General features: G+C 44.0%; 1 protein-coding gene and 1 long non-coding RNA gene across 2 annotated transcripts; one reads left to right on the top strand and one right to left on the bottom strand.

Moving 5' to 3' along the window:
• The first annotated feature begins 1,267 nt into the window (after nucleotides 1-1,267).
• Nucleotides 1,268-24,605, top strand: TRNAU1AP (tRNA selenocysteine 1 associated protein 1). The gene is made up of 9 exons (XM_082675637.1): nucleotides 1,268-1,376; nucleotides 1,908-2,005; nucleotides 6,916-7,015; nucleotides 7,620-7,672; nucleotides 9,740-9,871; nucleotides 11,199-11,318; nucleotides 15,333-15,495; nucleotides 15,716-15,749; nucleotides 23,336-24,605. The coding sequence occupies exons 1-9, from the start codon at nucleotides 1,350-1,352 to the stop codon at nucleotides 23,470-23,472; spliced, it is 864 nt and encodes a 287-aa protein (XP_082531763.1). The 5' UTR covers nucleotides 1,268-1,349; the 3' UTR covers nucleotides 23,473-24,605.
• On the bottom strand, nucleotides 24,527-27,441 carry LOC309835930. Its single transcript, XR_014298060.1, has 6 exons — nucleotides 27,154-27,441; nucleotides 26,659-26,714; nucleotides 26,006-26,105; nucleotides 25,628-25,712; nucleotides 25,235-25,287; nucleotides 24,527-24,650 (listed from the first exon to the last, which is right to left on the bottom strand). It is a non-coding gene; the product is annotated as an uncharacterized lncRNA (long non-coding RNA).
• Between the last annotated feature and the right edge of the window lie 420 nt (nucleotides 27,442-27,861).

The following is a 27,861-nucleotide window of genomic DNA, read 5'->3' as shown; positions in this document are numbered from 1 at the left end:
TTTTAAAAATGGTAGCAAAGAGCACAGCACAGGGGCTGGCAAATAGTACTAAATAAAAGAGTTACCAGTTACAATTTGAAGGCCTCCAACTGCCATGTTGGAGAACTTACTGGAAGCCAGGCATTAGGGCAAGTGTTTTTCCCTACTTCTCATTTTATCCTCACAACAAACATGGTATGAGGTAAGCACTGTTATTATCCACGTTAGTCTCAGAGTTTAAATAACCTGCCAAAATAATTAGTGAGAGGGGACTAGGATTTGGGCTCCGTTTGTTCAAATCTATAGCCAAAGCACCCAACCACTACACTACTATGGCAGTGAATAGGATAAAGCTGGAATTTGGCAACTTGTGGTTGGATCCAAGACGTTAGACTCATGAGTGCCTGACTTTGGGGCCCAACATCCCAAGTTTGGGGTGTATAAGCTGGTAAGGAAGGGCCGAGGTGGCCTATACCAACCCAGAGGGAGCCCCAGAAATGGATCCTCAGGCACTTGCGATGACCTTCACTATGGGAGATGACAATTACCACCTACAGAAGCTTCACATTCTGAGAAATGGGTATCAAACTGAGGCTACAGCCTGGGACACTCCCAGATTAGGAGTCGAATTGTCAGGATTATCCGTGTTTACTTGAGGGCCTTCTATAGCAGGTCACTGTTCTGGGACAGGTTAGAACTGGCAGTTTGGATTAGTGTAGGGGATGTGGACGCAAGAAAGTGACAAGACTTGGGGATTGATTTGACTGGTTGGGAAGACAGGGTTACCCTAATTTACACTCACTTTAACTCTACCCTCCCCGCACCCCGGGGCTATACACGGGAATGGTGAAAGAATCCCATTGCAGCGTCAACAGAAATGTCTTGCAAACTGGGAAATGCGGGGTGAAGGGGTGGCTGGGGCGGGCCAGTCGGTAATTTGCCTGACGTCACACAGAGTTAGTGGGACTGAATCGTCCAGGTTCCCAAAGGGGATCTTTCACTTGTTAAAAAAAAGATGTGCTTATACTTGCAATTTTTTACAACGAGCGTAAAATTACTTCTGTAATTTTATATGTACGTGTGTGTTTAAATAAAATCAGAAAGAAACCCGAGAAAGCCCCTCACCCGCGCCACTCACCATCCAACGCCAGGCAGTGTCTGCCCCGCCCCATCCTGCAGGCTCCAGTCTTGAGACCCGCCCACAGGGATCCCGCAAGACCCCGAGCGGCACGTGGGCGCGGCCCTGGGCGCCGAGTTGCGGAGCGTGCGCAGAAGGCGTCGGAGGCGCATGCTCTGTGGAGGTTCCGGCTCGGCGGTCCGGCGTCCGCGCTAGCCTCGGTGGCCAGCGAAGTCCTGGCGGGGCCTCGGGCATGGCGGCAAGCCTGTGGATGGGCGACGTGAGTGACGGCGGCCGCCCGGGTCTGCGGAGCAGGAATCTTAGTGTCACGAGGGAGAAAGGGACTGAGGAGGAGGGTCCTCGGATCCCAAAAGGGTGGAAGTGAATGGGCGGGGGAGTTCTCTTAGGTGACTCCAAAGCGGGTCCCAGCATCTAGGTGAAGGGGCTGATTCGGAGTGGGAGGGGCCCTGGGGCCCCGCCTGGGTTCACGCCAGGGAAAGAGGGAGGGTCTTTGGGCGGATAGAATGAGAGGAATCCCAAGGATTGAAGAGCGCCCGTGGTTGTAGGACTGGAGGGATGGGGTTCCTAAATCCAAAGGGGAGACTTCCTCAAAGGAGTAAATTTGAAGGGAAGGAAGGCAGGGGACTGGGAACGCAGGCTTCAGATCACACCGCAGACGGAAGCCTCTTCACCCCACTCCACTCCCGCCCGCAGCGTGCAGCAAACCCCGGGCAGAGGGGGAGGGGCTCCGGATGCGGGAATGAGGAGCCTGGATGCTGGCCTGAGCAGCTCCGCTCTTGTGTTTACGCAGCTGGAACCCTACATGGATGAGAACTTCATCTCCAGAGCCTTTGCCACCATGGGGGAGACCGTGATGAGCGTCAAAATTATCCGAAACCGCCTCACTGGGTATGTTCTCTCCTTCCGTCTCAGCCTCAGGTCTCCTCAGTAGATCGCGCTGCAAGTGTCATTCAGGAGAAGGTAAACACCGCAAGAGTCGGGGCTTCTCACCCCTAATAATGTTATTGTAATGATATAAGCATTTGGGGGCTTGTTAAGAGGACGTATAGCGTATTGCTGACTCGAGCCAAACTGGTTTTGAAAGCTCTGTCTGCTGTGTGACCTTGATCAAGTTATTTAACCTCTTCCTCTTCACCTTGCCTATAAAAATGGAGATAATAAAAGCACCTACCTCATAGAGTTCTGGTGAGGATTAAGTGCCACTAATTCACATTCAACGTTTAGAACGATGTCTGGCATATGGTATATGCTTGGTAAATATAAACAGATTATGATCTGCTAGGTAATAAGCACTTTAAAATCACAAAAACCTCTGAGCTAAGTACTGTTATTAGAGAAGCTTAACAGTTGTCTTAAAGTTACACAGCTTTTAAATGAGAAGCCAGGACTGTAACTCAGCTCTGTTCTCAAAGTTCATGAGTGCCCTTAACTCTTATGTGAATAAGATGCTACCTATGTGCTGCTGTTCTAGATTCCCTGGATACATGGCTGAAACTAGCCAGACGTAGTCCCTCCTCTCGTGGAGTTTACTACATGCTAATGGGGGAATGAGGTAATAAATAAATATTCAAAACGAAATGCAGAGAATACTGTCAGATAGAAGTGCTCTATTGCCTCCAGTTTCTTCTTTCTCTCTTAGGAGCTTAGGTTTCCTTAGGGTTCTAGTTAGAAATAACAGGATTCCTTTATCAATTTGACAGTGTTTATTGAGCATCTACTCTGTGCCAAGTACTAAAGCAGCTTGCTAAAATGTCAAATAGTTGAAAAATACAGGTGAGAGATACGAAATGTGGCCAGGTTTTTGGCTGTTTGGTGAACAGGTACTTTGTGTATTCAGAACCCCGGTACCCAGGGACGGATTTTCTGACTGGTAGAGCATGCTGGCCTAAATGTTTTTCTTCTTGTTCCTCCAGACAGAAAACCCCGATAATCAGCTACTGGCATGAAAATACATTCTGTAATACTTTATTCTTTTTAAAACAGTGATATAGGTTCTCACATTTTAATCTTTATTAAGAATTGGAATTATCCTTTCATACCATTGATTACTAAACTCTAGCTGATTTTTTATGGTGGCATTTACAGACACATTACATGTGCATTCTGTGTCATATGACAAAGACTTTGAAGTGGTGTATAAGAATACTGTAAAATAAATAAACGTAAATTAAAAATCAGGAACTGAGGGCTTCCCTGGTGGCGCAGTGGTTGAGAGTCCGCCTGCCGATGCAGGGGACACGGGTTCGTGCCCTGGTCTGGGAAGATCCCACATGCCGCGGAGCGGCTGGGCCCGTGAGCCATGGCTGCTGAGCCTGTGCGTCCGGAGCCTGTGCTCAGCAACGGGAGAGGCCACAACAGTGAGAGGCCCGCGTACCAAAAAAAAAAAAAAATCAGGAACTGAGAAAATACGGGAAAAAGATAAGACCCAGGAAAAAATAATATGCAGCAGAGCATAGTGCTTAAGAATATAGTGATTGGGGACTTCCCTGGTGGCGCAGTGGATAAGAATCCACCTGCCAATGCAGGAGACGTGGGTTGGATCCCTGGTCTGGGAAGATCCCACATGCCGCGGAGCAGCTAAGCTTGTGCACCACAACTGCTGAGCCTGCATGCCTAGAGCCCGTGTTCCGCAACAAGACAAACCCCGGCTTGATGCAACTAGAGAAAGCCGGTGTGCAACAACGAAGACCCAATGCAGCCAAGAATAAATAAAATTAAAGCTTAAATAAAAAAGGAAGGATATAGTGATTGGTTGCAAAACAGTGTGAATGTACTTAATACCACAGAACTGTATACTTAAAAATGGTTAAAATGGTACATTTTATGTTTTGTATACTCAATGACAATTTTTAAAATTCAACAAAGAAAAAAAAAGAATGCAGTCATATGTGGAGCAGCCACGTCTCTCATCACTGGTGGGACTATAAAATGGTATGACCCCTGGGGACAAGTGTCTGGCAGTTTTCTTTTTTCTTTTTTTTTTTTTTGGCCATGCCGCACGGCTTGCAGGATCTTAGTTCCCCAACCAGGGATTGAACCTGGGCCCTGTCAGCGAAAACATCGAGTCCTAACCACTGGACCACCAGGGAATTCCCTGGCAGTTTCTTAAATACACCTACCACCATATGGCACAACAAGTCTAGTCCTAGGTATTTTTTATATATATATATATTTAAAACATCTATTTATTTATTTGGCTGCGCTGGGTCTTAGTTGCCATGTGTGAGATCTTCATTGTGGCATGTGGGCTCTTTTTTTTTTTTCTTTCATTTCCCTGACCAGGGATTGAACTTGGGCCCCCTGCGTTGGGAGTGGGGAATCTTAACCACTGGCCCACTGGGGAAGTCCCTAGTCCTAGGTGTTTACCCAAGAGAAATAAAAACATGCATCTACCAGAAAAAGGACTTGAAAAAGGATGTGCGTAGCACATTGGACAGTGGCCCCAAACTGCAGTCCAAGTATCCATGAATAGGTAAATAGATAAATAAATACTGGTATATTCATACAATAAAATACCACTTAGCAATAAAAAGGGACAGACTACTAATATAGTGACAACATGAATGAATCTTAAAAACATTATGCTAAATTAAAGAAGCCTTACTGCATTTACATAAAGTTCTAAAATACACAAAATTAATCTGGTGGAAAGAACTCAGCATCTTGAAGAATATGTGCATTTCATTGCATGTAAATTTAACCTTAAAAGGAAAAAACTAAATCATTGAACTCTAGTTAATAATAAGCATGTTAAAGTAATTGAGGGAAGTATACCAATATCTGCAACTTACTTCGAAATATATCAGAAAATAAGGATGATAAATGAGTAGGGGCATGGATGGATGGATAGTTATGTGATAAAGTAAGTATAATAAAGTGTTAATTGTAGGTGGTGGGTATATATATATATATATGGTGTTTGCTATGCAATTCTTTCAATTTTTATATTTGGAATTCTTCAAAATAAAATGTTCAGACTGTCCTGAATTCAAATCCAGCCTTTGGCACATACCAGCTGTGTGGTTTAAGGCATATTGTATAATCCTAAATCTCAGTCTCCACATCGAAATAGGAGCAATGGTTTCATTCCCTCATAGAGTTATGTGAGGATTAGATGAGATGGTGCATGTGAAGTGGCTAGCACAGTGCTTGGACTGCAGTGGGTGCTCAGTAATGCTCAGCTCTTACTGGTGGTGGTCTTTATATCTGTGAGCCTTAAGATTCTAGCACACACAAGACAGAAGGCACAGAGTTGGCCCACCGTTCCTCTAAGCGTCAACATTTATGGAGCTCATAGACTGTGTTCTGAGATCCTTGGGCTCAGGTACTGCCCTTGCCCATACCTTTTGGCTTGGTGTCCGGAAGGTTATTTGAACTGAGTATCATAGTTCCAGAGAAGTCTGGTTTATTTCACTGGTGATAGCTTTAAGGAGGCAGTTGAGGAAAATTAACTGTTTTCAGTATAAAACTCTTAGGAGGAAGGGATGTCAGAGGATCTAGCCACATCCTCCTACATATGTCTCTTAGTGATGCTTTAAAAAATAGAACACTAGGAATCTCACGGACATCCCCCAATTAGGTAAGGTCCATAGATTTACGTTGTCCAAATAGATTTCAAGTTTCTAAATAGGAACCATGTTCTTCAACTCTATATCAGCCTGGCCGGTGGTAGGTGATCCAAAAAACCTTTTAAATTATGAAAAGTTTAAAACAAATGTAGAAAGAAGAGTACAATGAACTCTCATACAGCCACCCCCAAATTTCTTTTTCTTTTCTTTTTTTTTTTGTAAATTTATTTATTTACTTTATTTTTGGCTGCCTTGGGTCTTCCTTGCTGCCGCGGGCTTTCTCTGGTTGCGGCGAGCAGGGGCTACTCTTCGTTGTGGTGTGCGGGCTTCTCATTGCGGTGGCTTCTCTTGTTGCAGAGCACGGGCTGTAGGCGTGCGGGCTTCAGTAGCTGTGGCATGTGGGCTCCATAGTTGTGGTGCGTGGGCTTACTCACTCCGTGGCATGTGGGATCTTCCCGGACCAGGGCTCGAACCCATATCCCCTGCACTGGCAGGCAGATTCTTAACCACTGTGCAGGGAAGTCCCTCAACACCTAATTTCAAAAATTGTTAATATGTTGCCATATTTTTCTTATCTACCTGTCTATAAAGATAGATTTAGATAGGTAGATTTTTTTTTTTGCTGAACCATATGAAAGTAAATTACAGGCATTATGATATTTCACTGCTAAATATTTGAATATACATTGCCAATAACTGGACATTCTGTTACATACCAACAATGCTCATATCACATTAACAAAATTAATGATTCCCTAATACCACATAATGGTCAGTCTACATTTAAATTTTTATGATTGTCCCCAGAATACCTTTTATAGCTTTTTTTTTGTTTTTTTTTTTTGTTTTTTTTTTAATGAATTAGGATCCAGTCAGAGATCAGATCCTGTATTGCATTTAGTTCTTTTGTCTCTTTTTAATGTGGAAAAGCCCACTTCTTTCTTTTCTCAGAGCACTGACTTTTTAAAGACGTAGGATTGCCTTACATTCTGGATTCTGGTCCTGCATTCTGGATTTGTTTGTTTCCTTGTGGTGGTGTTTTACTTGTTCTGTTCCTAATATTTCCTATAAACTGGACATTAGATCTAAAGGTTTGATTGGATTGCATAGTAAACATTAATAGTATGGGCTCTGATTAGAAAAGGATTTTTTCCTCCCTTCAGGCCCAGACTCAGTCTCTCATCTGGGTATCACATCTTTAACCATTCTCTTTTTCTGTTTTCTTTCCAGGATCCCAGCTGGCTACTGCTTTGTAGAATTCGCAGATTTGGCCACAGCTGAGAAGTGTTTGCATAAAATCAACGGGAAACCCCTTCCAGGAGCCACACCTGTAAGGACACTGAGATAATGATGATGTCACCATTTTTATCGTTATTGATAACTCATTTATTGAATCCCAACTGTATATTTTATTTAATCCTGTAACAACCCTAAACAGTAGGCGTTGTTATCTTTGACAGACCAGGAAACTGAATCACAGGGAAACGGAATAACTTACCCAAGGCAACACAGGTAGTAAGTAGCAGAGCCAGGATGCAAACTGAAGATTGGTTGCCTCTAAAATCCATTCCCTTTTCACTCTGCACTGCTGCCTCCATAACGGAAGACTTGAAACTCTAGACCTCTTGCTTGAGAAAGCAGAACAGGCTGGCAGCAGTGAGGACACTTTTCAAGAGAGTTACATTCTGCTCTTCCCACAGTTACTTAGCTTACAGCTGCACCACGCTGGCACACCTGGGCTCATAGAACCATGGAGCTGGCAGTGCTCTTAGCGGTCATCCGTGCAACCCCCTCCTTTTATACAGGAGAAAAAGCTGAGGCTTAGAGAGGGGGAGATATTTTGGCCAAGGTAATTTATTTCAGTTTTTTTCAAATATTGTTTGACTCTTAAAACACCTTTCTCTGTTTTAGTTTGTTTGTTTTTGAATTTCCAGGCAAAACGTTTTAAACTGAACTATGCCACTTATGGGAAACAGCCAGATAACAGGTAAGTACAGAGTAGCCACAAGGTAGCTTCAAGTCCCAGGAAATGTCTAGATAGAGACAAGATGCGTCACTGTGCTGGTCACTCCCAAAGAGGAGAATGGGGAGCTGAGTTTGGCCCTGCTTTGCCTCCCTCCTAAGGTCGACCCCCTCCCATCCCTATTGGTGGACGCTTCCAGTTTGCTTCCAGTCAGGGCCCATGTCTTCTCTATATTTGGTCCCTCCCCTAGTCCCATGACTGCTCACAGTATTGACATTTTATTCAGTAAGAATCAACCTGTTGTAGCAACATAAATTGATTGAGCATTCCAAACTGCTGTCTGAAAGCTTGAAAACAATGTATCAAAAGCTTTAGATAGAGTTGTACCCTTTGAACCTGTAATTCTGCTTTTCAGAGTTTATTCATTGATGTGTGTAAAGGTTAGCCTTGAAAGTGTTCATTGATATCATATGATATCACAGTGGAATCTCAAAAAAGGATACAGATGAACTTATTTACAAAACAGAAGTAGAGCCATAGACTTAGAAAACTAACTTATGATTCCTAGGGGATAAGGGGAGGGAGGGATAAATTGGGAGATTGGGATTGACGTATACACACTACTATTTATAAATAGATAACTAATAAAAACCTACTGTGTAGCACAGGGAACTCTACTCAGTACTCTGTAATGGCCTATATAGGGAAAGAATCTAAAAAAAGAGTGGATATATGTATATGTATAACTGATTCACTTCACTGTACACCAGAAACTAGCACAACATTGTAAATCAACTATACTCCATTAAAAATTTTAAAAGAAAGTATTCATTGAAGTGTTACATATAATGGGCAAAATTGGGGGAAAACCCAAGTAATCTAATAATAGGGAAGGGGTTTAAATTACAATATGTTCATTATTTGGAATGCTGTGTATCTGTTAATGTACCATAGCAGAATACTCATATGTTAAGACGTTGGTGAGATGCTAAAAGTGAAAAAAATGCTAGAAACAAAACGAGTCGTATCCAATTTTTGTAAATTCAAAAGAAGAAGCCAAAGAAAAAAGACAAAAGTATATATCAAAGTGTTCTTAGTGATTACCCTTGAGTGGTTGGATTATTGGTAATTTTAGTTTTCTTTTTCCTTTTGTGTATTCTGACTTTAACTTGAAATAAAATAATAATGTTTGCTTTTTTTTTTCTTAAAGAATTGTTCTAGAACAGGGGTTGGCAAACTGTGGCCTAATTTTGTTATCACCTGCAAGCTAAAGGTGGTTTTTACTTTTTTTTTTTTTTTTTTTGGCTGTGCCGTGCGGCTTGTGGGATCCTAGTTCCCCAACCAGGGATTGAACCTGGGCCCTTGGCAGTGAGAGTGTGGAGTCCTAACCACTGGACTGCCAGGGAACTCCCTTTACATATTTACTTATATATGTATGTATGCATGCATACCATGCCATGCCATGCCACGTGGCATGCGGGATCTTAGTTCCCTGACAGGGATCGAACCCATGCCCCTCTGTGGTGGAAGCGTGGAGTCTTAAGCACTGGACCACCAGGGAAGTCCCCTCTTTACATTTTTAAAGGATTGTGAAAACAGACAAAGAAAGAGCAATAGAGACCAGAGGTGTCCCCAAAGAGCCTGAAATATTTACTATATGGCCTTCATAGAAAAAGTTTGCTGACGCCTGTCCTAAAAGTTGAGGCATTTCATGTTAGCACATCTTGAGGAGAGAAGGTTCAGTTCTCATTTTCCCTCTGCCTTTCACCATTTGAATTGAAAATATGCGGTGAATACAGAATCTCTAGTTTTATGTTTTGAGCACCTCTGACGTGTGCCCCTGTCTGCACTCATGTAATGCTTGAAGCCAGACAGGCGTTATACAGTGGGTGAGCGACTTGGGGCGGGGGACTCCTTCCGTAACTCTTCTGCCGGGACTGCCAAATGAAACAGATTAGGACCTGGTCAAGGACCCATCAGATGTGTTGTTGCCTAAGGCGGCACAGAAAAGATTTACCTAGAATGGGCCAAAAGAGCTCATCAGAACAAAAGTTTTGGTCTTTGTCTCTGAATTTTGTTCTCTCTTCTCAGCCCCGAGTACTCCCTCTTTGTGGGGGACCTGACCCCAGATGTGGATGATGGCATGCTGTATGAATTCTTCGTCAAAGTCTACCCTTCCTGTCGGGGAGGCAAGGTGGTTTTGGACCAGACAGGAGTGTCTAAGTAAGGCCTTCATTTTATTGATGCCTACCCTGTTGGTTGCAGCATTTATCTCATAGATGGAGGTGTGGTAACGAGGCCCTGTTGCATTGTGGTTAAGAGCACAGGCTCTGGAGCTAAACTGCCTGGTATGAATCCCAGCCTCAGTACTGCCCAGGGATTATGCAGCAGACAAGTTACTGAACCTCTGACCTTGTTTCCTCATCTGTGAAACGGGACTGATTAATAGTTTCTGCATCTCTCGTGGGGTGGTTTAAGGATTGAATGATGTAATATAAATGAATCAATAGGAAATGCTTTATAGGTGTTTCTTCTTTTATTTATTATTGTTACTTTAAAAGTGGAAAGACCTCAGGAAAGGTTTATATGTGTATATATTCTTTTTCATATTCTTTTCCATTATGGTTTATTACAGGATATTTATATAGTTTCCTGTGCTGTACAGTAGGACCTTGTTTATCTATTTTATATATAGTAGTTTGTATCTGCTAATCTCAAACTTCCAATTTATCCCTCCCCCACCCCCTTTCACCTTTGGTAACCATAAGTTTGTTTTCTATGTTTGTGAGTCTGTTTCTGTTTTGTAAATAAGCTCATCTGTATCATATTTTAGATTCCACATATAAGTGAGATCATACAATATTTGTCAGGAAAAGTTCTTTCTTGATCTGAGTACTAGTTATGAGCTTGGGCTTTGAATTTGAATCCTGCTTCTACTACGACTTTGGGCAAGCTATTAAACCTCTCTGAACTTTGGTTCTGTCTTCAGTAGGATGTGGATACTCCCTTCATCAAGTTGTTGGACAGTTTAATGAGATAATCCTGGGAAAATGCTCAGCACAATGCCTGGGAAATAATAAATGGTCATTAAATGTTAGTTATCATTCATTCACCCCCCAAGTGGAATATGCGTTCAGGAGAGCAGGAACCTCACCTGCTTGTGACTGCTGGGTCCCAGTGCCTCGTGTAATACCGAGCATACTCGGTAAATATTTGCTGAATGACTTTCTATGACTGTTACTACTGCTGCTACTACCATAATGATAATAATAATACTTTCAAGTAGATTGGGAGGTAAGCTACTCTTTGGGAAGAAGCCCTATCAGGACGGTATGGAAGAGACTGATGAGCTGAAAGTGGGAATTCCGCAGATCTTGGGATCCTCCAGTGCTTGAATCTCACGTGGCTCTGTGGCACCCCTCTGCTCATGGGGCTCTCAGCCCTGCCCATGTGGTTTGATGGACTCTCTCCCTTCTCAGCCCCTTTTCCATTCTTAGGCTTTACCTCCATCACATTTGTGATCCAAATAGTGTGTGTTTTTCTTCTGCAGGGGCTATGGTTTTGTGAAATTCACAGATGAGCTGGAACAGAAGCGAGCCCTGACAGAGTGCCAGGGAGCAGTTGGACTGGGGTCTAAACCAGTGCGTCTGAGTGTGGCGATCCCTAAAGCGTGAGTTCTGCGCTGGCGTGGGGGCCAGGGAGGGCTTCTGGACTGATCCCCACCCACACACGCCTCGTCTGTTGTTGATAATCAGGGCGTCCACGTGCTGAATGGGAGGCTGCCAGGAGATTCAGTTCAGGCCACAAATAATGAGTGCCTGATATTTGCCAGGCTGGGTGCTAGAGATGAGCTAGCATAACCCTGCCCCTCCAGAAGCTCGTAGCTGGGGAGAGAGCTATGGCTGGGGGAAGCAGATACATTCAGACGTCGCTGGTAGCAATGCTGGAAGAGCAGTTTGGGTCTGCAAACTTAATGTCCCTGCTCTTTGCCCAGTAGTGCTGCTGTTAAAAATTTAGCCATACAGTTAATAAGAATTGAGCAGAAAGAAGAAAGTTACACTTTTTAGCCAATTTTAGCCTTTTTTATATCAATGAAACCTACAGACCTCTTATGAGTGTCCCTTGCTATGGGAGTGGCTAAGAATTCATGATATAGGGAACATGATATAGGGAATTCCCACAAGCTGTGTGGTGCAGCCAAAAAAATTAATGATACAAACACAAGAGAATATGTATATCACTATTGTACCTGTCACTCTGTGCAGAAAACCCTTCTTTCCTTACAACTCCAAGCAGGTTTTTTACTCAGATGTAAGACAATTTTTCTCTGCATATAATCTTCCATCCTTTGGCTCAAGCAATGGTTCTGAACTAGGGGTCATTGGAACACCTGAAGACAAATTTGGTTATCACAACTGGGGGAGAGGTGCTGCTGGCATCTAATGAGTACAGGCCAGGGATGCTACTAAACATCCTACAGTGCACAGGACAGCCCCTGTGACAAAGAGCAATCTGCCCCCGCCATCCAAATGTCAGTTTTGCCAAGGCTGAGAAACTCCGTGTTAAAAGTAGAAAAGTGGCTGCACTCTTAGGGCAGAACTTCCAAATGGCCATGTTTTTTAAAGCAGCAAAAGATTTGGAGGCTCTTTGCGGTTTAACAATGTTTAATACATGGAAGATCAGCTTGAGTGATTCCCCTCCTTCAAATATTATTTGTTTTGAGCCATATTTTTTAAAATATTTATTTATTTATTTATTGACTGCATCAGGTCTTAGTTGCGGCGCACGGGATCTCTAGTTGTGGCATGCAGGCTCAGTAGTTGCGGCGTGTGAGCTCTGTATTTGTGGCACACAGGCTCAGTAGTTGTGGTGCGTGGGCTTAGTTGCTCTGTGGCATGTGGGATCCTAGTGCCCCAACCAGGGATTGAACTGGCCTCCCCTGCATTGCAAGACCAGTTCTTAACCAGTGGCCCACCAGGGAAGTCCCTGAGCTCTACTGTGTATATAAAAGCATTAAAGAAAATATTGAAAAGAAAGGAATGTTCTCATTACTCTAAAATGACTGCTTATAATTTCTCGGTTCCTTTCCAGGCTTCTCCATAAGCTTCTGTGATGTATAAATATAGATATAGATGTAGATGTAAAAACACACACACTACATATATTTGGGTCAATTTACATGTGGTAGATTCATTTCTTCATTCATTAATAAAAAATATTTTATTTATTCATTCATTCATTCATTTGGCTTCATTGAATCTTAGTTGCGGCTCATGGGCTCTTCATTGCGGCACGCAGGCTTCACTCTAGTTGTGGCCCTCGGGCTCCCGAGCATGCGGGCTCAGTAGTTGCAACACACAGGCTCTAGAGCGCGAGGGCTTAGTTGCCTGTGGCACGTGGGATCTTAGTTCCCCGACCAGGGATCAAACCCGTGTCCCCAGCATTGGATGGTGGATCCTTAACCACTGGACCACCAGAGAAGTCCCTCTTTATTCATTTTTAAATTACAATAACAGTGCTCACTCTTTTTCTTCCCCAGTTTACTCATTATACACACTTTGCCATTGAGTTGCACAGTCGTCGTCATTGTAATATTTTTAATAGCTGCAAGATATTGTTTTGATTGTATATTCTGTCTAGCAGTTCCTCTGATGTTCACTATTTTGGTGGTTTCTGCTGTGTCACCATTTATTCAGTCAACCATAATGAGTCCCTACAACTGCAGCCCCACCCTAGACTTTGAAGTTGTAGCTATAAACGAGAGAAACAAAGTCCCTTCTGCAGGGAGCTTACGTTCTGTTACATCTATTTCTTCACTGAACATTGTCAGTATTTGATGCCTGCCTGTGGGGAGTGGCCCTCAAGCACTGGGAATTGAAGGTGATAAGAGTTCCCTTCAAGAGTTAACCTGTAAGAGCTGAGTGTGGAGAAACAGAAGAGAAGTGTGCAGACGCAGGCCAGAGAGACTGTACCTCCAGTGACCTGAACATGTCAGGAGGGAGGTGGACTCCTTGGACACATGGCTGGGGTGGGGGGTTAGCATGGAGGCGAATGTTAGCAGTTTCCAGCCTGGCAGTGGGCGGGGAGAGGGAATCTGTGCCGTCGAACTTCATCAAGCCACCCCGTCAGGAGGTGATGCTAAGGAAATCAGATATGGTCTGTCTAACTGCTCTGGCTGAGTCCTGCTCACCAGCCAGACATTAAACTCACAAGGAACTTGGGAAGAGCTCATCACACGTGGTTTTTTACGTTTTTGAAAGCAGTGGATCCTTTGCAGGTTTGACATTCTGTCTTTGGTTAGCAGTGGCTGGGATAGCCATGCAATCAGAGAAGAAAGCTTTCTGCTGACCCTAGGCCTCAGCCCTGATTGGTGAATGCAGGAAGTGGGGGACAGGCAAGGGGTCTTGAGTCTGTCAGGGCAGGAGCTGTATGTAGTGGTGTGGTGGTAGGAGTGTGAGCCTTGGAGTTAAATTTGGCTTCATTCCTCTGTGTAGTCTTGGGTAAATCACTTAACTTTTCAGAGGCTCAGTGTTCTCATCTGTAAAATGGGAATAATAAATAATAGCTGTATCTCAGAGCTTTGCAGGACTTAAAATAGGAAACTATGTATGAAAAATAATGGGCATAGGGACTTCTCTGGTGGTCCAATGGTAAAGAATCCCCCTTACAATGCAGGGGACACAGGTTCGATCCCTGGTCAGGGAAATAAGATACCACATGCCACGGGGCAAGTAAGCCCGTGCGCCACAGCTACTGAGCTCACGTGCAGCAACTAGAGCCTGCGTGCACCAAACTACAGAGTCCACGCACTCTGGAACCCGCGCACCACAACTGCAGAGCCCACGTGCCCTGGAACCTGTGCGCCACAAATAGAGAAGAGAAAACCCCCACACCACAACTAGAGAGAAGCCCGCGCACCGCAACGGAAGATCCTGCATGCCTCAACGAAGATCCTGCGTGCCGCAACTAAGACCCAAAGCAGCCAAAAATAAATAAATCTTTAAAAAAAAAATAATGGGCACAAATCTCAAGTACCTACTCCATAAACGATAGCTTTGACTACAGTTCCAGGCTACTAAAACGCTTCTCTTATGTTTTTGCAGGGAAAAGGTGATAAGATATTTTGTCATTTAAAATGCTTCTTGGATCATTATAAATCCAGATCCTCCAGGCTATGTTCACCTGAGCCTTTGTGGCTGGCAGAAAAACAGCCCTCTAAGATCTTGAGAAGGGGAAAAGTCAGTACTAACAAGGTTTGACAAGAGAGACAAACCTAACCATTGAAAACTCCCATCTTTTTTTTTTGTTTTTGGCCGTGCTGCATAGCCCACAGGGTCCCAGTTCCCCGACCAGGGATCGAACCCAGGCCCTTGGCAGTGAAAGTGTGCAGTCCCAACCACTCGACCACCAGGGAATTCCCGAAAGTTCCTATCGTTAAAGCTGGGCTCTGGGACCAGCCTGCGTGGGTTTGAATCTATTATTCGCTGTGTGACTTTGGACAAATGATGTAACCTCTCTGTACCTCAGTTTTCTCATCTGTAAAATAGGACTAATGGCATATTTACTGCATAGCACCATTGTAGGGATTAAATGAGTTAATCTGCGTAAAACACTCAGAACAGTCCCTGGTCATATAGTGTTATGGAAATGTTTGCTTATTTGTTTATTTCTTTCTTCTTTTAAGGAGCCGTGTGAAGCCAGTGGAATATAGTCAAATGTACAGTTACAGCTACAACCAGTATTACCAGCAGTACCAGAACTACTATGCCCAGTGGGGCTATGACCAGAACACAGGCAGCTACAGCTACAGTTATCCCCAGTATGGGTATACCCAGAGCACCATGCAGGTAACCGTGATTTGGCCGGTCTGGCCCTCTTGGGTTACATCATCCTGTAGAGACCTGGGTGATTCTCCAGGATGGGATGGGTAAGGATGGGAGCTTGGGCTTCAGAAAAAAACAGAAGGAAAGATGAAGCAGCTTAATTCCTCTTATTAAAAATAAACCATCCTAGTCATGAGCTAGGATTTCACCATGCTTCTCACCCACCTCTCTGGTCTCTTGGCAGACATATGAAGAAGTCGGAGATGATGCATTGGAAGGTAAGAAAGGAGTCCCTTCACTCAGTGCGTAAAATGTGCGTGTCACCCGAGGGCGTAGTGCAGATCTCAAAGCACCCTGGGGAGCAACTGACAGGGGAGGGAGCCCTGACAGGATATAGGTCTGTAGCAAAGACACCATTGCCTTATATTTGTTTCAGTTTGTAAAATTCATTTTTTTCATTTCATGTTTTAATTTTTTCCCATATATCTTTAAATTACATGTTTTTCTCACTCAAGTAATAGTTATTGAAAGTTTGAAAAATACAGTAAAGTATTATGAAGAAACTGAAAATCACCCCTAATTTTTCTACATAGTAATAGCCATTATTACTTTTTTAAATTAAAAGTTTATTATGATTTTTACTGAATTTAACAGAAGAAAAAGAAAGGAAAACCAGAGGAATTGCTAACCTTCAGACAAATGTTTTTTTCAAATGAGATATTCTTACTTCTTAAAGGAGTCTCTAAGGTTTGCAAAATTATAAAAAACAAGATTTTTTTCAACATGTTTCTGAACAGATGTTAGGTTTAAGGTTTAAAGAAGTAAAATAACAGTTGTCATAAAATCAGACATTGATTTCTAAGTAAATAAAACTTTATGTCAGATAGATTTTAAACTTTGAGTCTTTTTCTAAGTCTGTTTTAAGAATTGTTCTTTAAGAGAAGGTCAGGGGCTTCCCTGGTGGCGCAATGGTTAAGAATCCACCTGCCAATGCAGGGGACACGGGTTCGAGCCCTAGTCCAGGAATACCCACATGCCACGGAGTAACTAAGCCCGTGAGCCACAACTACTGAAGCCTGCACGCCACAACTACAGAAGCCTGTATGCCTAGAGCCCGTGCTCCACAGCAAGAGAAGCCACTGCAGTGAGAAGCCCGCACACTGCAGAGTAGCCCCCGCTCGCCACAACTAGAGAAGGCCTGCGCACAGCAACAAAGACCCAACACAGCCAAAAATAATAAATAAATGAAATAAATAAATTTATTTTAAAAAAAAAAGGAAGAGAAGGTCATAGGGAAAGTGTGATCTGTAAGCAAAATATCCTGTAAAGGAAACATCTGCAGGCAAAAAACAAACTTGTCTACTTTGTAGCATTTTTTTTTTCAAATTTAATTTTTATTTTCAAATTGGGAGGTAAGCTTATTTAAATATTAATGGGAAAATTGCTAAGAGGAACAAGAGCGCAATTATGTATTTAGAGGGATTCATACAAATGATTAAACTGTTGACCAGCAGAAGTAACATCTTCTATTGGATAAAGCAAATCTGTTAGTGGGAGGGGCAGCTATTATCATATTAATATCTATTGGGAGAAATGCCATATAATTAATTAAAATGTTTTAAAAAACTATACCTATAGGAATATTATATATACTTCATAGCATTTTAAAGCACTTTCACTTATGTGCTGTCATCTAATTCTGGCAGCAGTGACCCTAGGGATGGGCTGAGCAGGACATTGAGCTCCAGTTGGCGGATGGGGAGCTGGCGATCCTCGCTGTCTTCTCAGGGTCACACAGTGAGTTAGAAGCAAGGTTGAACCTGGGGTCCCTGTCTTTCTATCCTCAGTCTCTCACCGTGTCCTGCAGGAAGCATTGCATTGCCTCCTTTTTAAAGAAATTATCCTGATTGTAATAATATTTGTGTATAACGCCTTAGAATTTTTCTATTTCTTTCTCGTCCATTAATAGTATAATAATAGCCAACATGTTTTGTGCCAGGCACTGCTGCCTGTCAACACTTTGATGAGTAGGCACTGTTATAAACCCCATTCTACAGAAAAGAAAAACTGAAGCTTAGGTAGTTAATAATAGCTAACAGGTTGTACTATATGCAGGGCATTGTTCTAAGCACTTTACATGTATTAACTCATTTTACCTTCACTACGGCTTTGAGGTAAGTACCACAATTATCTTGATTTTACAGAGGCGAAAACAGGTAGAGAAGTTAAATTACTTGTTCAAGGTCAGCATAGTTGCAAGAGGTGGACTGTCTTGGAACCCCTGCAGTCTTGCCCCAGACTTCATGCTCTTTACCACAGAGTTATAATTTCTCCCTTTTTTTTTTTCTTGGCCACCTCGCATGGCTTGCGGGATATTACTTCCCCCACCAGGTGTTGAACCCGCACCTTTGTCAGTGAAAGCGTGGAGTCCTAACCACTGGACCGCCAGGGAATTCCCTAACACCTCCCATTTCAACCTAATAGCCACCCAGTGATGGGACACTGCAGGGATTGTCATCCTTCTTCATCTATCCCTTGGCTCAACAGGCCGTCCTCCAGGCCCAGTCTCCAGAGTGAGGAAGGGCGCTTTATTGTACGTGTGTCCATAGAGTTCCACACACCCAAATGCCTGCCCTTGGGGATTCTCCGGTGGTCCAGTGGTTAGGACTCGGGGCTTTCACTGCCATGGCCTGGGTTCTGTCCCTGGTCGGGGAACTAAGATCCTGCAAACCATGGCATGGCCAAAAAAACCCCAAACAAACAGACAAATGAAAAACAACAAGAAAACAAATGCCTGCCCTTGGTGGATCCCTTTGCTAGTCTGTTCCCATATGCTGATACCTCCACTGAGTGGAGTGACTAGAGTTTCCATATGGAGATGCTGTACGTGCTCAAAGCCTCAACTCATAATTTAGATTAAAATTACAAGAGAGGGCTTCCCTGGTGGCGCAGTGGTTGAGAGTCCGCCTGCCGATGCAGGGGACACGGGTTCGTGCCCCGGGCCGGGAAGTTCCCACATGCCGTGGAGCGGCTGGGCCCGTGAGCCATGGCCGCTGAGCCTGCGCGTCTGGAGCCTGTGCTCCGCAACGGGAGAGGCCACAGCAGTGAGAGGCCCGCGTACCACACACACACACACAAAAATCAATAAAATTACAAGAGAAAGAAATATCCCTCTGGTGGCAGAAACGGACACAGTACTTATGTGAAAAGATTCACCACTGACTGGTTGATTCAGCACTCACTGGTTGATTCTTAAGAGTAGCTGAGGGCTTCCCTGGTGGCGCAGTGGTTGAGAGTCCGCCTGCCGATGCGGGGGACACGGGTTCATGCCCCGGTCCGGGAGGATCCCACATGCCATGGAGCGGCTGGGCCCGTGAGCCATGGCCGCTGAGCCTGTGCGTCCGGAGCCTGTGCTCCGCAACGGGAGAGGCCACAGCAGTGAGAGGCCCGCGTACCACAAAAAAAAAAAAAAAAGAGTAGCCAAGAAAACTGGAAACAATTTACAGAAGAAGGGACTTCCCTGGTGGCACAGTGGTTAAGAATCCGCCTGCCAATGCAGGGGACACAGGTTCGAGCCCTGGTCCGGGAAGATCCCACATGCTGCGGAGCAACTAAGCCCTTGAGCCACAACTACTGAGCCCGCGTGCCTAGAGCACGTGCTCTGCAACAAGAGAAGCCACGGCAATGAGAAGCCCGCGCACCGCAACGATGAGTAGTGTGCGCTCGCCTCAACTAGAGAAAGTCTGCTCGCAGCAATGAAGACTCAATGCAGCCAAAAATAAACAAATATATAAAAAAAGGGGAAAAAATATAGAAAAGAAGCACAAATGGCCTATAAACCACAAGAAAAAAGAATTTAAACATACATTATTTGTCAGTCAACGTTCTCCAGAGAAACAGAGCCAATAGGATATACGTATCTATAATCTGTAAGGTGGGCCAGCAAGCTGGAAACTCAGGCAGAATTTCTGTATTACTGCCTAGAAGTAGAATTCCTTCTTTGGGAAACCTTGAGTTTAAGGCCTTAAGGCCTTTAATTGATTGGCTAAGGCCCACCCATGTTATTGAGAGTAATCTTTACTTAAAGTCAGTTGATTTGTTGATGTTAACGACATCTACAAAATACCTTCATCTAGACTGGTGTTTCACCAAACTGGGCACCAGTAACCTAACCAAGTTGACACATAAAATGTAACCATCACACTGCTAATACTAGTAATCAAATACAAATTAAAATATACTATGTTTCTGTAAAGAATTCTTATAATGTTCATGTCCATTGAATCAATTTTACCTGAAAGATTTTATCCCAAAATGATATCAGTACAGATAAATATCTAATAATAGGGGATTTGTTAAACAAATACAGTAAGGTTTTTGTTTGTTTTAATAAAATTATTTATTTATTTTTGGCTGCATTGGGTCTTAGTTGCTGCGCCCGGGCTTCCTCTAGTTGCAGAGAGAGGGCTACTCTTCATTGCGGTGCGCGGACTTCTCATTGCAGTGGCTTCTCGTTGTGGAGCACGGGCTCTAGGTGCGCGGGCTTCAGTAGTTGTGGCACACGGGCTCAGTAGTTGTGGCTTGCGGGCTCTTGAGTGCAGGCTCAGTAGTTGTGGCGCACGGGCTTAGTTGCTCCGCGGCATGTGGGATCTTCCTGGACCAGGGCTTGAACCCGTGTCCCCTGCATTGGCAGGTGGATTCTTAACCACTGCGCCAACAGGGAAGTCCGGTAAGGTTTTTCTTAAGATTTTTTGTTTGTTTTATTAAATCATGTCTTTCTCTAATAATATTGACATAGGAAAATGTTCTCAATGAAAAAAGTCCTGAAATAGGATATATAGGAAGATCCCAGTTAGGGATTTGTGTTTTTTATTTTGGGGAATATAATTCACATAACATAAAATTCACCCTTTTAAAGTGTAGAATTCAGTAGTTTTTAGAATAGTCACAAAGTCTTGCAGCCATTACCACTAATTCCAGAAGAAACTCTGTGAAACCCCTAGCAGTCACTCTCCAATATCCGTTCCCTGGCAACCACTCATCTACTTTGGATTTACCAATCCTGGACATTTTAAATAAATGGAATCATATATGATGTGTGGTCCTTTGTGAATGGCTTCTTTCACTTCTTTCACTTAGTGTTTTCAAGATTCATCTATGTTGTAGCATGTCATTCATTTCTTTTTATGGTTGAATAATATTCCATTGTATGGATATCCATTTTGTTGATGGATATTTGGGTTGTTTCCACTTTTGGTATCATGAATAATGCTGCTATGAACATGCGTGTATAAGTTTTTGTGTGGATATAGAAAAGTCTTCAGTACTCTTGGGTATATACCTAGGAGTGCATTGCTGGATCATGTAGTAAACTCTTTTTAACCATTTGAGAAATGGCCAAACTTTTCCAAAAGGGCTTGGAACATTTCCATTCCCAGTAGCATAAGAGAATTCCAGTTTCTCTACATCCTCACCAACAGTCGTTATTTTTCATTTTAACTATCTTAGTGGCTTTGAAGTGGTATCTCATTATGGTTAGAGTTGCACTTCTCTGACGGCTAATGACGTTGAGCATACTTTCGTATGTTTATCGGCCACGTGTATATCTTTTTTTGAGAAATGTCTATTCAAGTCTTTTGCCCATTTTTAAATTGGGTTGTCTTTTTGTTGAGTTGTAAAAATTCTATTTTTTTCTAGTAGCTTTTATCTTTGAAGATTGTTTAGGCTGTTTTGGGTGCCTTGCATTTTCCATACAGATTTAATGATCAGCTTGTCAATTTCTGCAACAACAAAAAAAGGCAGCTGCGATTTTGATAGGGATCGCATTGAATCTATAGATCACTTTGGGGAGTATTGCCATCTTAACGATACAGGTCTTCCTCGACTTAACATTAAGTCAAAAATGCATTTAATACACCTAACCTACCGAACGTCATAGTTTAGCCTAGCTTAAACAGGCTCAGAACACTTAACATTAACCTACAGTTGGGCAAAATCATCTAACACAAACCCCATTTTATGATAAACTGTTGATTTTCTCAATTTATTGAATACTGTAATCCTAGTGAAAAACAACAGTTTCAGTGTATTACTTGTTTACCCTCGTGATCATGTGACTGCTGCTGCCCAGCGTCACAAGAATATTGTACTACACATCGCTAGCCCGGGAAAAGATCAAAATTCAGTGTCTACTGAATGTGTGTCACTTTTTTACCATCGTAAAGTTGAAAAATCGTGAGTTAAACCATCATTAAGTCGAGGACCATCTGTATTTGTCTTCCAGTAAGAGTACGTGGGATTTCTTTATTAAGGTCTTTAATTTCTCCAGTTAATTTTAAAATGTTTTAATGAATGGGTGTGTACATTTTATTTTTTAAATTAATTTATGGCCACACCCTAGGCATGCGGAACTTCCCCAACCAGGGATCGAACCCATGCCCCCTGCTTTGGAAGCACGGAGTCTTAACCACCAGGGAAGGCCTGGGTGTGTGCATTTTTGTTTTTGTTTTTGTTTTTTGCGGTACGCGGGCCCCTCACTGTTGTGGCGTCTCCCGCTGTGGAGCACAGGCTCCGGACGTGCAGGCTCAGCGGCGATGGCTCACGGGCCCAGCCACTCCGCACCATGTGGGATCTTCCCGGACTGGGGCACGAACCCGTGTCCCCTGCATCAGCAGGCGGACTCTCAACCACTGCGCCACCAGGGAAGCCCTGGGTGTGTGCATTTTAAACCAACAGTACTGAAAGGAAAATATAAAATGTTATCAGTCATAGTAACTGAGGATTCTTTTAAACTTTTTGAATTGTGAAATATAAGTACATGGAAAAGTAGACAAAACATGTATAGTTTGATATGTAATGATGAAATGCCCATGAAACCTTCATTCAGGTCAAGTGGAAACATTGCCAACATTCCCACAGTCACAACCCCCAACCCCGCTAAGGAAAACTACTTACTGTATTGGGTTTTGTGGGGACAAAACTCTTTATAGTTTTCTCACATAGATATGCATCCCTAAGTAGCAGGGTTTGGTTTTGCTTGTTTTTGAACTTCAGTGCCATTGTACTGTCTGTACTGTCTTGGTTCTTTCATTCAATACTCAGCATTTTATTTGTGAGACTCATCCAAGTTGGATGCAGCTGAGGTTCATCTTCAGTTCCCTCCGAAGGGTAGTTTACTTGTTAGGGGTTTTAAAAAAAAAGAAAACTATTATGTATTTTGTCATGATTTCTAGTGAACAAATGCCACTATTGCAATCAAGAAAGACGAGTTTAAAAATACAGGGCTTGGTGTTTCAGCTCCTGTATTTGACCATAGCTCTTTCATTAGACATCCATTGTTCTTGATTATTTTGTTGATCAGATTTTCCAAACCCCAACTGAAAAACAGGACCACACCAGAAAATCCGGTGCATGTGACGGCTAGAGACATGTGTAGTGTTTAATAAGTGTGGAGTAACAGCCGCCATCATTTGAGTTCTAATTACATGTGTTACATTCTGAGTACAGGTGACCCTTGATCAGCTCAACAGTCGGGGCGCCTACCAACCTCACAAGTCAAAAATGCACATGTAACCTAGAGTCAGCCGTCCCTATCCTGTTCCTCCACATCTTCAGATTCAACCAACTGTGGACAGTTTAGTACTGTAGCATTTACTCTTGAAAAAATCCGCATACAAGTGGACCCACGCGGTTCACACTCATGCTGTTCAAGTGTGAACCGTGCATTACCCTGTTTTCATCCTCATAGAAAGCCTGCAAGGCAGTGCTGTCAGCCCACGCGAGGAAGGAGGGTACTGAGTCTCTTGTGGCTGCTGAGTGCTTCTCCCCTCTGCGCCCCCTGAACCCATCCTTGCTTCTCTTCCAGACCCCATGCCACAGCTGGATGTGACTGAGGCCAACAAGGAGTTCATGGAGCAGAGCGAGGAGCTGTACGACGCGCTGATGGACTGCCACTGGCAGCCCCTGGACACAGTGTCTTCAGAGATCCCCGCCGTGATGTAGCCAGGACAAGACACAAGCCAGAGTGGGCTTTGTGAGGGAGCTAAGAGACTCCTTTTTTAAAAAAAGATTACTTCAAGAACTTTTACCTTTTTTGAAATTTGTAAGATTTTAGTAATCAACTGTTTCCTGAAATTATGAATACTTCCTGGGATACTGCTGCCTTCATTTGAGCCATTTGAGTTTGAAAATGAAGGGACCAGCTGTTAGGAGAGGGATGAATGAGGTTCCATTTTATCTTTGAACAATAATCATTTATCCAGGTAGGGTTGTCTACACTCCTGGGGATTAAGGATTAACCACCAAAGTTAAGTTACTAAAACCAACTTCTTAGGTGACAGGCACATTACTCCTTAAGGTTCTCTTGAGGTCAGAGTGCATGGACTGCCTACAGGAATGGTGCCAAATGGTGGGCAATTATCTGCTTTCAGGTATTCCCTTCCCCCAACAAACTTGCTTCCAGTCTGGTGGCTAGGCAGAGTTCATTATTCAGACTGGGGAGGAAGTGGCCCATTGAGAGACGTGTTGGGGCCAGCTTAATCTAGACCAAAAGTCCTGGATTGTTTTAGGTAAAGCCTGTACCATCTGTGCCAAGCCCACCTGTTAGTAGATATTAATCCATTTATATATAGGAACCGGTAATTCAGAAATATAACCTGACCATGAGGTCAACCATCACCAAACCATATTTTGATGCCAACCTTACACATCTCTGTATTTATTTTCTAAATAAATTAGGAGATCCCATTTAACTTACCACAAGGACCCTCCTGAAAAGCCTTACCTATAGCTTCGTGCTAGGAAACGGGGGCCCCCCCCCCCGCCGCCGGCGGCGGAGTATGCTGCCCCAGGACGTTAAGTACCAGTCCTGCGCTTAGCCTGAATTCTCACTCAGCAAGAGTAATACAATTGCAATTATAGAACTGATCGTTTTGTTCCTTTCTGAGATCAACCTTTTCTTCAGATATTGAGACTATAATTCATTCTGAGTCTTACAGAGTATTTAAATAGGGAATAACCAACAATCTGAGGGACATCAAGAAAACTGACACAAACATACATCCAGGAATCTTTTATTGGTCACTTGTATGCCAGGTACCAGCATCAGAAAGAAAAAAAGGTGTTTCCACCTCAAAGAGCCCCTTGTCTCTTCATTTGCCTCTTCCTGTAGTGTTTCTCTCCTGAAAAAGAAGTGTACACCAGTGTGTTAATAATGCCCCAATTAATCAATGCCACCCAGGTTTTCCTAAGGGCTGGTCTCAGTCCCATATCCGCATTTATCATCCATAGATGTCCACTCAGATTAGGTTTCATCCTGGACCAGTCACAGCCTGAAAAAATACCTTGAGCTAGAATAGAACCACTCTCCCAGGAGAGGGGTGGGTAAGACTCCAAGGTTACCAAAACCAATAAGCATGAGCTCAAGCCATTACTGCATTCACAGTAGTCAGCCCTCGCTGTAAAGACACAGGGCTGTCCCTTCTGCCACATTCTACTCTGCAGGTGTGTTCTTGGCATTTAGCATAGGCAAATCCAGCAGACCAAGTCACACTGTGAACATTTATTTTTTGTCCTACGGTTATGAAGAGCCAACAAATACAGCACACAAGGCCAGATGTAAATGATATATAAAAAAACGACTTTTACACACAGACCTGAGTAGCCTTATTATCTACTGGCTACACTGCTTAGGGTGATACCAGTGAAATACTAATGGAAGCTGCAAGGAAGCTGTGTGAAAGCTTCTGGCAGACATTCAACTCACCCAACTCTGTAGATCCACAATCGCAGAAGGCGGCAGCTTTACTGGTAACAGATCTTAGGAGGGAAAAAAAAGAACACTCAATCAGGAGTCAAGAAAGCTATGGATAAACCCCTCCCAAATACAGAAATATTAGTCAGCAATCACTATACCAGCTGCCCAGTTTCACATACAGCCTCCCTTTAAGCCTAAGATTATCCCATTTTACAGGAGAGGAGGCAAAAAGTTCCAAGAGAATTCAACCTTGTTTGAAACTAGCCCACATGCTATATAAACAGACACCATGAGCATAGCTTCAGTACTACTATTCCTCCTCTTACGACCACCAAGACCAAGGTTCAGATCTGATGGGAAAGGGAACCGGAGGGTCAGGCTGTCTTCAACATCCAACTTTACCTTATTCTAAAGCATGGCTCCAGCAACAAGCTGGTCTTTTCAGATACTTCAGTATCAGGCACTGCCAGTAAAACGTGGGGGCAACCTGCAGAAAAAAAGTGTGGAAGCTCTAAACCAAAAAGTTGATCCATACACAGAAGCTGACTTTTTTGATGGAAACACATGGACTCAGGTGGAAGGCTTCCAGCCCAGGTCCTGAGGTACTATAGGAAAGGCGAGTGGCAGCTGCAGGTATTATGCTGACCCGTGCTGTCAAAGTCTCTCCAAGTTGCTCTTGCATGCAGTTGGAGAGCCCATGGCCACAAGCCACAGCCCTTGGGAACATGCTGTACTGACCCACTAGGTAGCTCCCAAATTACGTCCCTACAGAAAACCTACCAGGTCCTGAGGCTGCTGTGTTCCATCACTGTCATGACCCAAGTCTTCACTCACCAGAAAGGTCAACTTCAGTCATCCTGGAATCTTCAATCTGGCACAGCTAAAAGGAGAACACAATTGTCCTGAATGATCTTAATCGTTCCCTTCATTTGGTCTTCAGAACTACCGTTTTTTGACTAGCCTTTGGTCCTTAGTACTGATGCCATAAGCTTTTCAGTGCAATGACCCAAAGCACGACCAAGATCTGCAGCACCTGCCACGGGATTTTCCCAGTACAGATATCTAACCCACCCCCATCTACCCCTCCATGCTGGTTCTTGGTCTCTGCAAGCTACTTCTCAAAAACCTTATTCTGTTAACTCTGTATGCATGACCCCATCAGTGGAACATTTCTGCTGGCCTCTGGAAACGTGTCAACTCTAATAAAGGTCTCTGGCTATACCTGAGAAATGGCAGGTACAGTGGGAGCTGTCTTTTCCTGAAATGTTGCAGATCAGTTACAGCAAACAGAACAGCGACCGTCAAGGAAAACTGTCACTCTGGGCTCCTTTTTGACCACAGCAGCTATGTGGAAGCAGCTGCAGCTTCGACAAGGGCCACAGGGTAATCCAGGTCACAGGGCAGGCCCAACACTGTGTAGCCCTCAGACTCACCTAAATCCTGTACATCAGGACTTATCACCAATTCATCTACTGGGACACTCTGGAGACTAAAAAAAGAGAACAAACATCATATAGGTCCCAATCACCACTTTGTTTTACTATATGCCAGTGTTGTGTCTCGTTTATCTTCACTGGACAATTTTATCATCCCCATTTTTTATAAGACTTAGACTAAGTTACTTACCGAAAGTTGTCTATCAATGGAAAAACTGACAAACCTAGGATTCAAAATAGTATCTGAATGACTAAAGCCCATCCTCCGGAAAACCTTGTCCTTATACCCACCAAGGTGACTTCCTTAACATGTGCTGTGCAGCCAGATAATTTAGATGAAGGCACGGAAGGCACCTGCCCAAGATCACCGAGCAGCTAGCTGTCACAGGCCTATTCAAGGTCTGGCTGACTCCATCACGTGGTCTCCCCCCAAATTAAGCCACTTCAGTCCCAGAACTGCCGTGCTCCCGGCGGCCTGCCCGCGTTACTCACCCGTCACACCGGAGCACAAGGCCCTGCGGACCGAGGGGGGAGCAGGGCGCGGCCCTCACAGGTTCCGGCTCCTTTCACTGCGCATGCGGCCAATGTGGCCTTCCGGACCTTGATCCGACCAGGTCGGCAGGCCAGGGTCCTCCGTGCTGCGCTCAACATCCCCCAACCTCGGGAAGCAGGTCCGGCGAGTGTGGCGGCGGTGGCGCCGAGGCTAAGGCCGGGTACGGCGGAGGATGGGCGTAAACCTTAGCACAGAACGCGAAGACCCAAGAGAACAAGGACGCGGTAACCGGAGAAAAGGGTAGCTGCGCGCCGAGAAGGGGTTTATATAGGTCCCGCCCTTCGCGGCCGCGCCTGACAGTTGGAGCTGCGCGCCGCGCAGACTGCTGGGAATTGTAGTTCTTTCGCCACCAGCGCGGGCCGCGTGTCTGGCTCCCAGCCCCAAGCGCGTGCGGGGCGAGACCCTTTTCACTCAGATGGAGATACCTTGTGGTTTCTTCCGGACCGGAAGAGGTTCCTCCTCCTTCCTTCAGCATTCAGTGAATGTCCAATACCGGGCACTGGGCTCACAGATACCGCTGTGCCATCTGGAGTTCAGTCCGGGGAAGACTTTCAACATCGAGAAGTTAACCGTTAACCCTGTGAGCTGAGAAAGGGCTGCGTTCAGACCGCCGTGGGCACGTGGAGGAGCAACGACTGAGTGATTTC

The sequence above is a fragment of the Grampus griseus genome (genome assembly GCF_964374135.1).
Source record: "Grampus griseus genome assembly, chromosome: 1".
NCBI lineage: Eukaryota > Metazoa > Chordata > Mammalia > Artiodactyla > Delphinidae > Grampus > Grampus griseus.
The sequence above is the reverse complement of the archived record's forward strand: the minus strand, read 5'-3'. Positions and strand labels throughout refer to the sequence as shown.